This window comes from Myotis myotis, unplaced genomic scaffold (assembly GCF_014108235.1).
Source record: "Myotis myotis isolate mMyoMyo1 unplaced genomic scaffold, mMyoMyo1.p scaffold_m19_p_21, whole genome shotgun sequence".
Classification (NCBI taxonomy): Eukaryota; Metazoa; Chordata; class Mammalia; order Chiroptera; family Vespertilionidae; genus Myotis; species Myotis myotis.
Genome location: NW_023416326.1, coordinates 1468101 through 1481208, shown reverse-complemented (window position 1 = coordinate 1481208; position 13108 = coordinate 1468101). Strand labels below are relative to the sequence as shown.

Genomic DNA, 13108 nt, shown 5'->3' with positions numbered 1-13108 from the left:
TTGTGATCATAGCCCTGGCGCTACCTGGGAGCTATTTCAATTTCTTCTTTCTTCATATTTGTAAGTCCCTGGCCCTTAGCTTCACACACACACACACACACACACATATTTCTGTCTACACCACCTCGCAACGGCCTTCTTAGCAATATTTTCACTGTTTCACTTATGCCTCGTTAACTGTGGCTATAAGATGGTCCCTCGTGTCCTTGTACATTGTGTGAATATTGGTTAACTCCTCATATTTAACTCAATGTTTTCACATCAAGCTAATTCTACTAGGGAAGTACTACTTCTTTACTTAAAAAAGAATCGCCCATCAAAACAATGACCGTTAAAGATTCTTTTTCTCAAAGAAAGAACGAGGCGTCGTTAAAGTGACTAAAAATTTTATTGTCACACACACACACACACACACACACACACACAAAACACATTGATTTCTTATTTTTCTTCCTCTTCCTCCTTTTTTTTTAAAAAAATAAACAATCCTTTCTCCTTAGACTATTAAGAGCAGGGAATACATGCACCTAAGGAAAACATTCTTAAAAGTTGGGGCTTTGTTTTCGTAATTATTTCTCTATCCGGCGAAGGATACTTTGATGGATTTCCAAATGAATAACTCTAATCATTTCTAGCAGCTTCTGCAAAATTTTTATAATGAGGCAATCTAGTTATAATGAGCTCAAAACATAATAAAATTCTGCACTGAGCGGGGGGGTGTGGATTTGTTCGTACGTAGCCTTAATGGCAAGATAAAGAGGTTCAATTTCATTTGCTTCAAGGTCAGCAAGCATTCGAGGTTATTTATTTATACCCATAAATAACCTGATGTGGGCTTAAAATATCCTATTTTCCTATCACTAGCCATAAACACAATCAGGTTTAGCTTCACTGTTATTTTTTCTGAGTACGAAATTTTTTAAATTCCATTTCTCAAACTCCCTAATCATGATTTCAAAATACTTGCCATATGACAGGGGGAAAAAAATATATATTCTGGAGGTTTTGTTTATTCTCCAATTTTAATACCTCTGAAAAGAATGAATTTAAAAAAAAAGAGGGGGGGGAGGGAGCGCAGTATTTTTTTTTTTACCTAGGACTGTGTTATAAAGATATTTTTCAACCACCATTCAGAAACAATCCCAGCCTGCATTTTTTTGGCCCTGTCATCAGAAATACCAAGGCCATAAAATGTACTTTTGGAGGCTATTTAACATGGAATACAGAATCTGCCCTGTTAGAAGCTGTAGACACACACGTGTGCGCGTACACACACACACACACACACACACACACACACACACACACGCCCTTTGCGAGATCAAAGACCCGGAGAGAGCCGGCACTTAATTCATCAGCCTTCCCCGAACCAGAGACAGTTTTCGTCATTTCAAAAGGCTCAGATGTCTTTCATGACAAGCCGGGCCTGCAGTTTAATTTACAAAACAGAATCCCAAGCCGGCCAGCCTCGGCGCGGCCCAGGCCGGGGCCGCACGGCGTGCGTTTCCCTCCCCACCGCCCCCAGCAGGCCCGGGAAGATGAAACACGCAAACCGAAATAATTTAGGGAAAACAAATAAATGTTTCAGGAACGTCGAGGGGGATCAAAGGCAGCGTTTGCTGACCCCGCCGGGCCCCGCATTTCTGATGAGACTGACCGGGGCCATCGGATCATTAATTAAAAGGAACGGTGCTGGCAGGTGGCGGGGACGCGCCGCCGGTAATTGGCTCCCTTCTCTTTCCTTCAAAAACTCTCTCTCTCTCGCTCTTTGGCAAGACATGCCACCAGGCAGACAGAAATGCCTACTTTGTAAGATAATGATGAAGATGAGAGGGAGAGGTGCCCGTTTCAAGAAACGCTGCCTAATGAAGGCGCCCGGCTTTTTAATTACGGTCCCGCGTCTCCCCAGCTGCCAAGGAGGGAGACACGGGACACGCAGACCCGCTCGGATGCCTCACCCACGCGCGCAACCCCTTTATCTCCCAGTCTATGAAAGTGGGGGGACTCGCTCTCGGGAAGTCGGGGCGCAGGAGCAGCCGTGGGTGTACGGATCCAGGGGCGCCCCCAAGGGCCCTCCCGGACTCACCACATCACTGGGGAGGTTGTCCAAGTCGTGAAACGGGGACTCCAAAGTGTTCGTGTCCACGTTTAACATCACCACGTCCTCCAGCGATCTGTTCCTCACTCTCTGTCGAAAACACACCGTGATCAATGAGACGGCTCAGGGCCTCGGCCCTCCAAAATCCGCCGAGCTTGGAAATGTAGGGAGAAGTGTCTGAAGGCATGAGTCTGGGGTCGGCACACTCATTAGTCCACAGAGCCAAATATCAACAGTACAACGACTGAAATGTCTTTCGAGAGCCAATTTTTTTGAACTTAAACTATACAGGTAGGTACATTGTTATTAACTTCATTAGGGTCCTCCTAAGGCTTAGGAAGAGCCACACTCAAGGGGCCAAAGAGCCGCCTGTGGCTCGCGAGCCGCGGTTTGCCGACCACGGGTCTGGGGGGAAGAATTAAGGGAAAAGTCCTGCCTCATAAAAAGAATGCAAACAACTTTGCTTTATGAGGAAAAATAGTTCCTATCCGACCATTCGAAAAGGTTGGGTTGAAAACGCTTAACTAGCACGTTTGCTCATCTCAACATACTGATGCGGTTTGGAGATAATGACTATGATTTAGCTGCCACAGATATCTCCCGACGAAGACTTACAAAGTGGGCATGGTTATGTTGAACTGTGAAAAGTTATCTTCTTTCAATTTGATCAACTGAATTGTGATCTTTGATACAGGAACATGGGTCAGGTCCTAGACCAGTGATGGCGCACCTATGACACGCGTGTCAGAGGTGACACGCGAACTCATTTTTGTGGTTGATTTTTCTGTGTTAAATGGCATTTAAATATATAAAATAAATATCAAAAATGTAAGTCTTTGTTTTACTATGGTTGCAAATACCAAAAAATTTCTATATGTGACACGGCAACAGAGTTAAGCTAGGGTTTTTCAAAATGCTGACCCGCCGAGCTCAAAAGGTTCACCATCACTGGCCTATACCTATATTTTTTTTCAGTATAAATCATAATGTAGGTCTAAGATAAGCCAACCAAAGTTCATAGCAGTCAATGTTTTCTCTATATTTCCATTTCGATTTGGTGTAAGTTTATGATGACGACAAAGTCAAATAAAAAAAAAAGACAGAGAGGGAAGTAATATGGAAGTCATTCTTAGTATTTATCACATGAATTTCAACATAAAAGATCAGATTTCATAGCCTATCAGATTAACTAGTTGACTGTTTGTTTGAAAGCTTAGTCAATTGGCCAAATTATCTCAATATGTGTACAAATAATTGTGAATTAGAATTTCATCAAATTTTTCATCCTTAAAGAAAGAAAATATTTACAGTTCATGTTTCCTATTTAATTTAATATGTATACTTAAATCATATAATTCTACTGGTCTTTAATAAATGATAGCACCTAATCTTATTCCCTAATGCAAATAAGGTGTGCATTAATAAAATTTATCCACCAACTCAGAACTCCATAATTGTATAGGTCAACTAGCAATAGGTCAATTAACTTCAGCATCATATTTTTAAAGTGACATTCTAGAAGAATAGCCATTTTTGAGAAATATGAAATACTGTACATTTTAAATTGGCCAGATTAATTACTTTGTTTTCAAGTTGGGCAGGACTAAAATTTCTCTGACTCGTTTAGAATTTCAAATCTCTGCATCAACCCAACCCAGGAACCAAAAGGTCCCAGTTCGATTGCCGGTCAGGGCACATGCCTGGGTTATGGGCTCCATTCCCAGTAGGGGGTGTGCAGGAGGCAGCCCATCCATGGCTCTCTCTCATCATTGATGCTTCTCTCTCTCTCCCTGTCCCTTCTTTTCTGAAATCAATAAAAATATAATAAAAACAGAGCACAAGGTGTTGAAGGTGGTCAGCCTGCCTCCCATCCTCGCGAGAGGACGCTTCCGGGCAATGTGGCTAGCGTGGATGGACAGGAGCATCGATGCAGGAAGAGGCCACAGGGTAAGCATGTCCCGCAGAATCCTCTGCGCGCGCACACGGTCCACATGACCCTCCCCTTGGCGGCCTCGCCTCATTTATTTCTAATCGCCCACAGGCCTTCGCCAGCCTTGGGTTCGTCCCTCAAGTCTCGTTTCCCAGGCAGAACAAAATGTCCTTATCCTTAATTTTGGAAAGAGAGCTCCACTGTCAAAAGAGACTGCTGGCCATCTTTTATACCCAGGATTGCATAAAAAGAATTAAAAGGGAGATTTAAAAGGTCATTCATTTCATGGCTTTGAACGACTATGTTTACAAGTCCTGCACTGCCTTGACTGAGAATAAGAGAATATGTGATTCTCCCTTAAAAAAAAAATTCGTTGTAACCGCAGCCAATTAAGATGCGGAAAATTACGCACTTCAGCCTCCCCTATAAAACATGTAAGTAGATATACCTACGTTTTAATTATAATGACATTTACATAAAATTTAAAATTTTGGTGGAAAAAAAATCTGCCAATAATGACATGATAAGAATGGAATTGGAGCTTGCATATCATCTCCTAATAGATTAAGGAGAAAGTTACTAAATGGTGCCCAACTAGTATAAAACATACCTACCGTTCCTGTTGTACCGTCTCACTCACGATGAAACCAAATAATGGTTCATTAAGAACTAAAGTTTTCTGGATTTAAAACTAACCATGTGATTTCTCCCTTATGTAACCTATTTTCATGGGTTTCCTGCCATTGAAGATGCTCATTTGGTATAAAAATTAAAATGACGTTATTTCAATGTTACTTTTTAAAAAAATGACCATGTGAGTATGATATTAAACTAGTCACTGCTCTGTACTAGTCAACTGATATTCTTCCAAAGCACAACTGTGTTAACTATGATTTTTATGAGTGAATTGATCACTATTGTCTGATGGATACTCACCTCTATGAGGCTGGAGTGTACTCCAATCAGGTACGGCATTGGAGCGCTGAATTTAAAAAACGGTACATTCATAGTTCATTAAAACTGAAACAATATACGTAGTTCTGCATGCTTAAACTATTACTTAAATGCACAGTTCTAACGTAGCATAGCTTAGGTATTTTAAATTATTTTCTATATACAATTCAAATTGAAAGACCATTAATAGATTCAAGTTAAGGTTGATTTATATATAAAAAAAATCACAAAATCATTTCTAAGTAAATCAAGAAACGGAATGCTTTAAAAAACTTTACCGATTGAGAATATTAGGGTCGAGGCGATAACCTGAGTTGAACCTTTTCCATATACTTCATGTCAAATATATCATAAATAATCATCAAATGTATTCATATTTCTTTTGTACATCTTTTTATCCAATTAGATCCTCATTCCTATGATTTTCTTAATATATCATTATTTCCCCCCTACTACATCGGCAACGTTTTTTGAGTCAGTCAGTACCAAATACTTATGGAGCCCTACTGTGCGCCGGGCAAAGTTCCTCCTCACTGTCATCATCCTATTTCGGTCCTGTCCTTCTGCTCATGTACCCTTGTCTTTTCATTCAAATATCATCCTTTCCTTTTTATCCCACATTATATTTCTTAATAGAATAATTTTAACAAATTAGAAAATATGCAAATAAGTTTAAGAATAATATTGTATTAAATTAATTAAAATATGGAAAGCCCACCAGGTGCCCTGGTCGAGGGCCTTGGGTCCAACAGTAAACAATATGGACCGAATATACTCCCCGGGGGGGTCTCATACTCTAGCAGAGAATAGAGTCATTCAATAATTTTTGTAGCACATACCATCAGACTCACCACTAACTCAAAAACAGTTCTCATGAAACAGAAGAAGGAAAGTATTCAACTTGACATTGCAAAATTAAAATGCTACTTGACAAGAAACCATGAGAATGGGCAGATGTCTACAAAGGTGACAGAAAATACCCAAATACACAGCTACTTAAAAATAAAACACTTTTCAATATGTCCGTACTGACTTCAGAGAGAGGGAGGGAGAGGGAGAGAGAGATAGAAACATCCATGATGAGAGAGAAGCATGGATCGGCTGCCTCCTGCACGCCCCCTACTGGGGACTGAACCGGTGACCTCTTGGTTTATGGGTCAGCGCTCAACCACTGAGCTGGCGAAATCGGCCCCTTTTGGGAGAAGAAGACCGGGCACATCGCCTGGATTCAAAGGTGAACCAGCTATCGGTGAACGAGGAAGAACAACTATCATTTTCTTGGTGCTGGAGTCGCCCCGCCTCCTGGGTGTGTAAGGACTCACACAGCTGAAGCCCTTCCGCCAACATCGCAGACTCGCCCGGGTTCGAGACCTCTCTGTCGAGACGTGACATGCGCCCCGTGTGTACGCACCGAACTGTTAACCTGCTAACCGACCACAGGAGGTCGTTCAATAGATCGCGAGAACCTTGCAGAACTGATGCCCACGGACTAGTAACTCCCAGCCCTGGCCGGTTTGGCTCAGTGGATGGAGCACCAGCCCTAGACTGAAGGGTCCCGGGTTCGATTCCAGTCAAGGGCAAGTACCTGGGTTGGGCATGTGCGGGAGGCAACCAATGGATGTGTCTCTCTCACATCGATGTCTCTCTCTCTGTGTCTCTCCCCCTCCCTTCCACTCTCTCTCAAATTGAATGGGAAAATATCCTTGGGTGAGGACGAACAAAAAAGAAAAACAGAAACTCCCCATTTTCTCCTCATACTGGGAGATCGAGGGGAAGAGGCAGATGGTGTCACATGACCCTAGGAGCCCCTCGCCATCCGGGTAGGCCACAGGGACCTCTTCCTCCTACGTGACTCCTAGGTGTCCCCATCCATGTCCCCTTTATACACCTCTGACATTCACCTCGCAGAATTACAGTGTTACTCTGTGCCCTGCGTGTGTGTGCATGTGCATGTGTGTGCGTGCGTGTGCACGTTGGTGTAAATTCCTTCCCATCTGGGAACCCAGGGGCAGACGCTAAGTCTTATTCCTGATATGACAGACTCATGGCTTGGCAAATGGGTGCTCACTTCACGGTGGATGTACAAATGGGCGAGGGAGTGAATGGAGGTGCCAGCACCCTGGGGAGCCTTTACCGGCAGACCCCGAGGTGAGGTTCCCCTGCGGCCACGGGGTGGCATCCTGGCCCTCACAGGCCACGCCATCAGAGACCCCCAGCGTGAAAGCAAAGGCCCTTCCAGGCGCGAGGGGGGCCCTGGGGTTGGGACAGTGGGCGCACACACCCCACCGCTCTCCAGGCTTCCTGCTGCTATTTCTGAAGTGGAATCTAAACCATGGACTGGCAGGCGTGGCCTCTGACATCCGTCTCCCTTCCGCATGCCGACCTGTCTGACTAGAACCGTCCGCAAGGACACAGAGAGGGGGAAGTCATGCTCCCCAGAAAGTAGCTGGGTCCGTAGAATTCTCTGACATGGAAGACAGCTCGCGTCTTCGAGGGCTGGTCCTCAATACACGGCTATGTCCTCCTGCCCCACCCCCTGAGCCATCCTCGTGGCCTGGACGCTTGGGCGTGCTGGTCATCTCCCCTGCACCCCCCGGGCCAGGGGACAGTCTGGCATGAGAACTTGTCCCAGAGGCTTCTGCAGGGGCTGGAACCCAGTCAGAAAACTCCAGAGATGAAGCCAGGAAACAAGCTCCCTCCGTTACCATGGAAACAGCAGGAAGAGGACTGGGGGCTGGCTTAGCGAGGACCGGGATGGCCCCCCAGGAAAGCACCGCTTGGCCCCTTCTTAAAAGCATGTTCCACACTCGTTGCTAATCCCCAAAGCAGCTTCCGGCGCGTCCGGGCACGCATGTGCACATCAAGCTCCCCGTGGCTCAGTGGGTGAGCGTCAACCTAGGAACCAGGAGGTCACTGTTTGATTCCCGGTCAAGGGCACAGGCCGGAGGTGCCAGCTCAATCCCCAGTAAGGGGTGTACGGAGGCAGCCGATCCATGACTCTCTCTCATCATGGATGTTTCTGTCTCTCTCTCCCTCTCTGAAATCAATAAAATTATATTTAAAAGAGGAGGAGGAGGAGGAGAGGAGGAGGAGGAGGAGGAGGAGGAGGAGGAGGAGGAGGGGAGGAGGAGGAGGAGGAGGAGGAGGAGGAGGAGGAGGGGAGGAGGAGGAGGAGGAGGAGGAGGAGGAGGAGAAGAATAAGGAGAATAAGAAGGAGAAGGAGAAGGAGAAGAGGGAGGAGAGGAAGGAGAGGAAGAAGGAGAGGAAGAGGAAGAGGGAGAGGAGGAGGAGGAGGAAGAGGAACCGGGCTTTCTCCCACGGTGACCCCGGGTCCGGGAGCCGCCGGGAGCCGGCGGGGGTGCTCACCAGCAGTAGTCCAGCAGGTGCGGCGGCAGCACGGGGATGTAGATGTGCTGCCAGAACATGGGGTAGAGCAGCGCGGCCGATCCGTGCAGGCAGGCAGTCAACTGCGAGATGGAAACGGACAGCCACAGTGAGGAGCAGGCTCCCTCAAACACAACACCATCCCCCCCACACACACCCCCGTTCCCCAAGACGATCGCACATCCCACTGCTCTCGTGACCTCCACCCTATGCCTCTACCAATTCCGCACGCAACATGCCTTCCATTTCGGAAGCGCCCCCTCCCTGAAAACACAGCCTATCAGCAGCTCCAGGAGGTTCTTGGGGGTCTCAGGGAGACCGGTGTCTGAAAATACAGTGTTTGGGGGTCAACACGAAGCCCATGGACACAAAGATCAGGTGGGCGCCGTAGGGGAAACGGTGGGACCCGACGGCTGGGCATGGCTGGGACTCGTGCTCCGCGATGAGACGTGGAGAGGGAGAGGGGGGAGGCTCCGGAGGGAGATCGTTAGGGCAAATTGCCAAAGCGTGAAACACGGGTCCGACAGCCGGGGCTGTGCCGCCCGAACGCCGGGGGACCGGGCTGCTCGACAGTGGACCGCGGGGCGCGGTACCCAGAGACGCTGCTCGCTGACACATGGGATGTCACTATTGACCAGCGCGGGCCGCGCCTGACAGCTGGGCTGCAGGAAGCCAGGAATATCATCATTCCCTCCTTCCTGACGCCTGTTTGGGGGCCCAGCTGCGGATCAAGACAGCTGCCCGGACGTGGCTGCGATTGCAAAGGGAATTGCCATTTTAATTGTTTTGATTTGGCGAGTGGCTAATTAAATCTTTTCAACGCCTCACGTAAAGATACCTCCCCTCTCTAGTCCCCCCTTCTTCTGTCCTATGGACCCGCCGCAGAATTCTTCCCCCGTGATTTTCTGTGCTTTTTAAATTCCATTCCTGTAAGCGGGGAGTCGTCTTTCTCCCCCAGCGTTTACGGCAATAAGTGAATCAGCATGCATCATCGTTTTAAAGGGTTGCTAGGGTCTGCCTTTCAAGGCTACGGAGGAAATCATTTTGCCCAGCTTGAAAATCAGATTTGAGAAATAAAACCACCCGAAAACGGGCCTGAAAACAGACTTTCTATTAGCCATCATTTCTCTTTCATTATAGAGGGGATGAAAATTTTACACACAGTAATCAAATTAATTTAAAAATTAAATGCATACAAAGCAGTTCAGTATTTTCTTATTATTGAATATACCAGGGTGACACTGGTTAATAAGATCATCTAGGTCTCTGGGGTACAAATCTACATCATCATCTGTGTATTGTATTGTGTGTTCACCACCCCCAAGTCGAGTCTCCTTCCATCACCATTGATCCCCCCCTTTCCCCTCTGCTCCCTCCCCCATCCCCGTCCCCTCTCAATTCAATCTCAATAGCAGCACTGTCTATATTCAAGTACCAAGGAGTTCTACAGAATTAAAAAAATTAATTAAGATAACCTCGTCGGGAACCAAAAACATACACATTTTGATTAAAAGCATATTCCTCTTTATCACGTGTGTTCTGTCTTTTGCCAATTAGATTTTTCATTAGTGACATGTGGAAAACGATCGATTTTGGTTCCATTTAGAATAAATGCCATTGACGGGTTTTAGCGCTTCACCCTCGCAAGCCTTCACAGCTCACCGACAGCCGTCTTTCAACCAACACTCGTTCCAAATTCCTTCATCCGAACACGCAATAGGCCACTAGGAGGCATGCAAATGCTTCCATTTAGCGATTGCGGACCATGGACTTCCTTATCTCCCGTATCTGAGCCAGAGGATAATAAAAGCGGGGTTCACCTAGCCAGCGTCGCCTTCCCCGAGAGCTTTCGGGCACTCCCTGGGTGTAAAGCAGGCATCCTCCCGACGGTGCGGACCCTCCTCCCACGGGAAGAGTTAAGGAAAGGCAGCTCTTTTGCTCACTTCCTCCATTTCTCCAGACATGGCTTTGAAAACCCCTCCTTTTACCCCTTGAGAAGGACCGTGGCCCGGGTGTGTGTGGTACACAAACACAATGAACAGGCTAATGGAGGAAGACACACATTCTCAAGGTGGGGAATGTACTCAGGGTCACTTATCTCCCGGGCCACACCCAGAACCCAAAGTCCGCTGGGACACGTCACCTAGATCCGTCCCCGACGCCCCCAGGGGTCATCCTGCATGGACGCTATGAATGAGGCACAAGATTGGACCGGCTTCCAGAAGAATGAGTTCCTAATGCTAAGCAGTCACCACCTCTGACGACGGTCAGCACGTGGGCTCTGTCCCTGACGCTAAGGCAGCGCTAACTCTCCCGACCAATCCTGTCCCTCCACCCCTCTGAGAGCCGAACCAACGAAGGGAAATAAACAACGTGTTTTAGAAGTTTGGTTAGAAGAACAAAGTCCTAGCAGGAAATAAGCTCAGTTTAAAAGCCAGGGAGAGGGAGAAGTTTCTTGCTTTTTAGTTATCCGTGACCTACTGGATCCTGAACCTTCAAGGGTAGCGACAACCACATTTTGGGGCCAGATTACCCGAGGTTCTGCCTGGCTGGTGACGAGGCCAGGAAGCAACCTTACTTTTCCTTTTTTTAAAATATATTTTTATTGATTTCAGAGAGGAAGGGAGAGGGAGAGAGAGAAACACCCATGATGAGAGAGAATCATGGATCAGCTGCCTCCTGGGGATCAAGCCCACAACCTAGGCATGGGCCCTTGACCGGGAATCCAACCGTGACCTCCTGGTGCATAGGTCGACGCTCAACCACTGAGCCACGCCGGCCAGGCCACAGTGCTTTTCTGGTATCTTCCAGCTGCTTCTTTCATCATCCCTGCTGCTTCTCGTGAAGTTCAAAGAGGAACAAATTCACCAAATAACGGTTTAAGAGAAGAAAAAAACCCACCACCACCATTCCTCCCCATCTGGGTCCAGTGGCAAGTGAGTATCTCTCCGCACCTGTAACCCCACAAAGCTCCCTCAAAGTGCTGACTAATGCGAGATCAATCCCGATTCCCCACACACTGCGATTGTAGAGTCAGCACAGGTGGAAGCCATGGGAAGAGACGAGAAGTCCACGGGAGAAACCTGACAACGAAGGTGGGGGACAGTGAACGTGGTCATGCGATAAAGGCACCTGGAACTTCCGGTCCCAGGCCCCCAGGTCGAATGTCACTGACGATAACAATAGCAAACGTCTCCAGGACGCTGACCAGGTGCCGGCACTCTTCTGAGAACCTGACATTCTCACATCTGTTACCACTATTCCCACCGACGGACCAGGGCATGATGGCAAAGGTAGACCAGTTGCCCAAGACCACACACCTCGCAAGCAGCCAAGCCAGGACTCCAGCCCAAGCAGGCGCAATCGAGAACCTTCCTTTCCGACTGCCTTCCCACATACAAAGATCCGAAATGCCCACCCTTCTGAGACCCTGAGTCACATCTACTGACGGAAAACATTTTATCCGAACGACATGACGGAGAGTGAGTCTTTGGGATGGACACCCGGACAAGCATAAGACGAGAGGAGAGTTTTCCAGTCTTAGGAGTTCCCTCAGATGGACCTCCAGCCGTACCTGCCAACAAAGTGCCACCTGACCACCCCAGTGGTGACCTTGAACCAGGAGGTCGCGGTTCGATTCCCGGTCAAGGGCACCTGCCCGGGTTGCGGTCTCGATCCCCAGTGTGGGGCGTGCAGGAGGCAGCGGACCCATGACTCTCTGTCACCCGGTCCTATCTCCAGACCCCTGTCCCTCTCCCTTAGCTCTGAATGGAAATACACATCACACGACACCCTGGGAAGGAGAATTAGCAGGGGCCGCGTCAGCTGACATCACTGGTTGCTACAGGCTTCGGGGAGAATGAAAAATCTAAAATTCCTAGCATCTCCCTCCCTGCGGCGTCTCAATGACGACATGCAACGGCACCCCGCGGCTGCCGCTCGACAAACACGAGGGGGGACGTGCGCTCCGATAATCTTCGCAAAGAAGTGGGCCTGGGTCACGCCTGTTCCCTCGCCAACCGTTCGGTTCCTGATCTCCAGCAAGATGCTCCCAGCTTCGGGGTTCGGGCTCAGTGCCCACACAGGTGCCCCCAGTGACAGACAAGTCACGGATCCTCAAGATCCAGACGGAGAGGGTCAAGTCCCCCCAACTCCCCTGCAGCCCAGCGAAGCCTGTGAAATCCCCACCTTCACGGCCGATTTTCCAGGGATCACAGAGCTTTCTGCTTGCAGATGCCCTGGACGGAATTAGCGCGAGGAGGAGAGAAAGCATATGCCTGGCTGCCCGGGGGCATCTCCCACAAAGGCAGACATTACAGTTTATTAACACGATTCCAGCGCGCGGCACACTGCTCGCCGGGCGTGCTCCCGAAGGGGCGTACGCCCTCGCTCCAATCTCTGGAATTAACGTGCTTACGGGCTTTGGGAGGGAGATGTTTACCAACTGAACGTGGGTCCGGACGGGAGCCCCCGATTAGAGACCGGCTTCAGAGAGGGGCACCCCGCTCCCCCGCTGCAGGCCACGCAGGCCCGCCCTCGTTAGCAGATGACTGACAGCGTGATGGGGAGGCGCTGTCAGAGGCTGGCCGATGGGCCGGCGCCGAGACAAGACGCACAGCCCCGGCCGGCTGCTCAGAGCAGGTCTGAGGGACCGTGACAGACGCGGATGACAGCGCTGCACGCCCGACCGCCTTGAGACGCGGGGACATGACTTTCGACAGCCATGTTCCCGGCTCCGGTCG

General features: G+C 48.5%; 1 protein-coding gene across 6 annotated transcripts in view; it reads right to left on the bottom strand.

Annotated features, from left to right (window-relative positions):
• DENND1B (DENN domain containing 1B) overlaps window positions 1–13108 on the bottom strand; it is an 84247-nt gene that overhangs the window by 29033 nt on the left and 42106 nt on the right. For all 6 annotated transcript variants that reach the window (XR_004975026.1, XM_036354836.1, XM_036354840.1 and 3 more), the window contains 3 exons: window positions 8349–8449; window positions 4965–5010; window positions 2087–2188 (listed from right to left, as the gene is read on the bottom strand). Coding sequence is in view for 5 of the 6 variants with exons in the window: in XM_036354836.1 (XP_036210729.1) it covers window positions 2087–2188; window positions 4965–5010; window positions 8349–8449 (249 nt within the window). In the remaining variant the exon portion in view is untranslated. The remainder of the gene's footprint in view (window positions 1–2086; window positions 2189–4964; window positions 5011–8348; window positions 8450–13108) is intronic.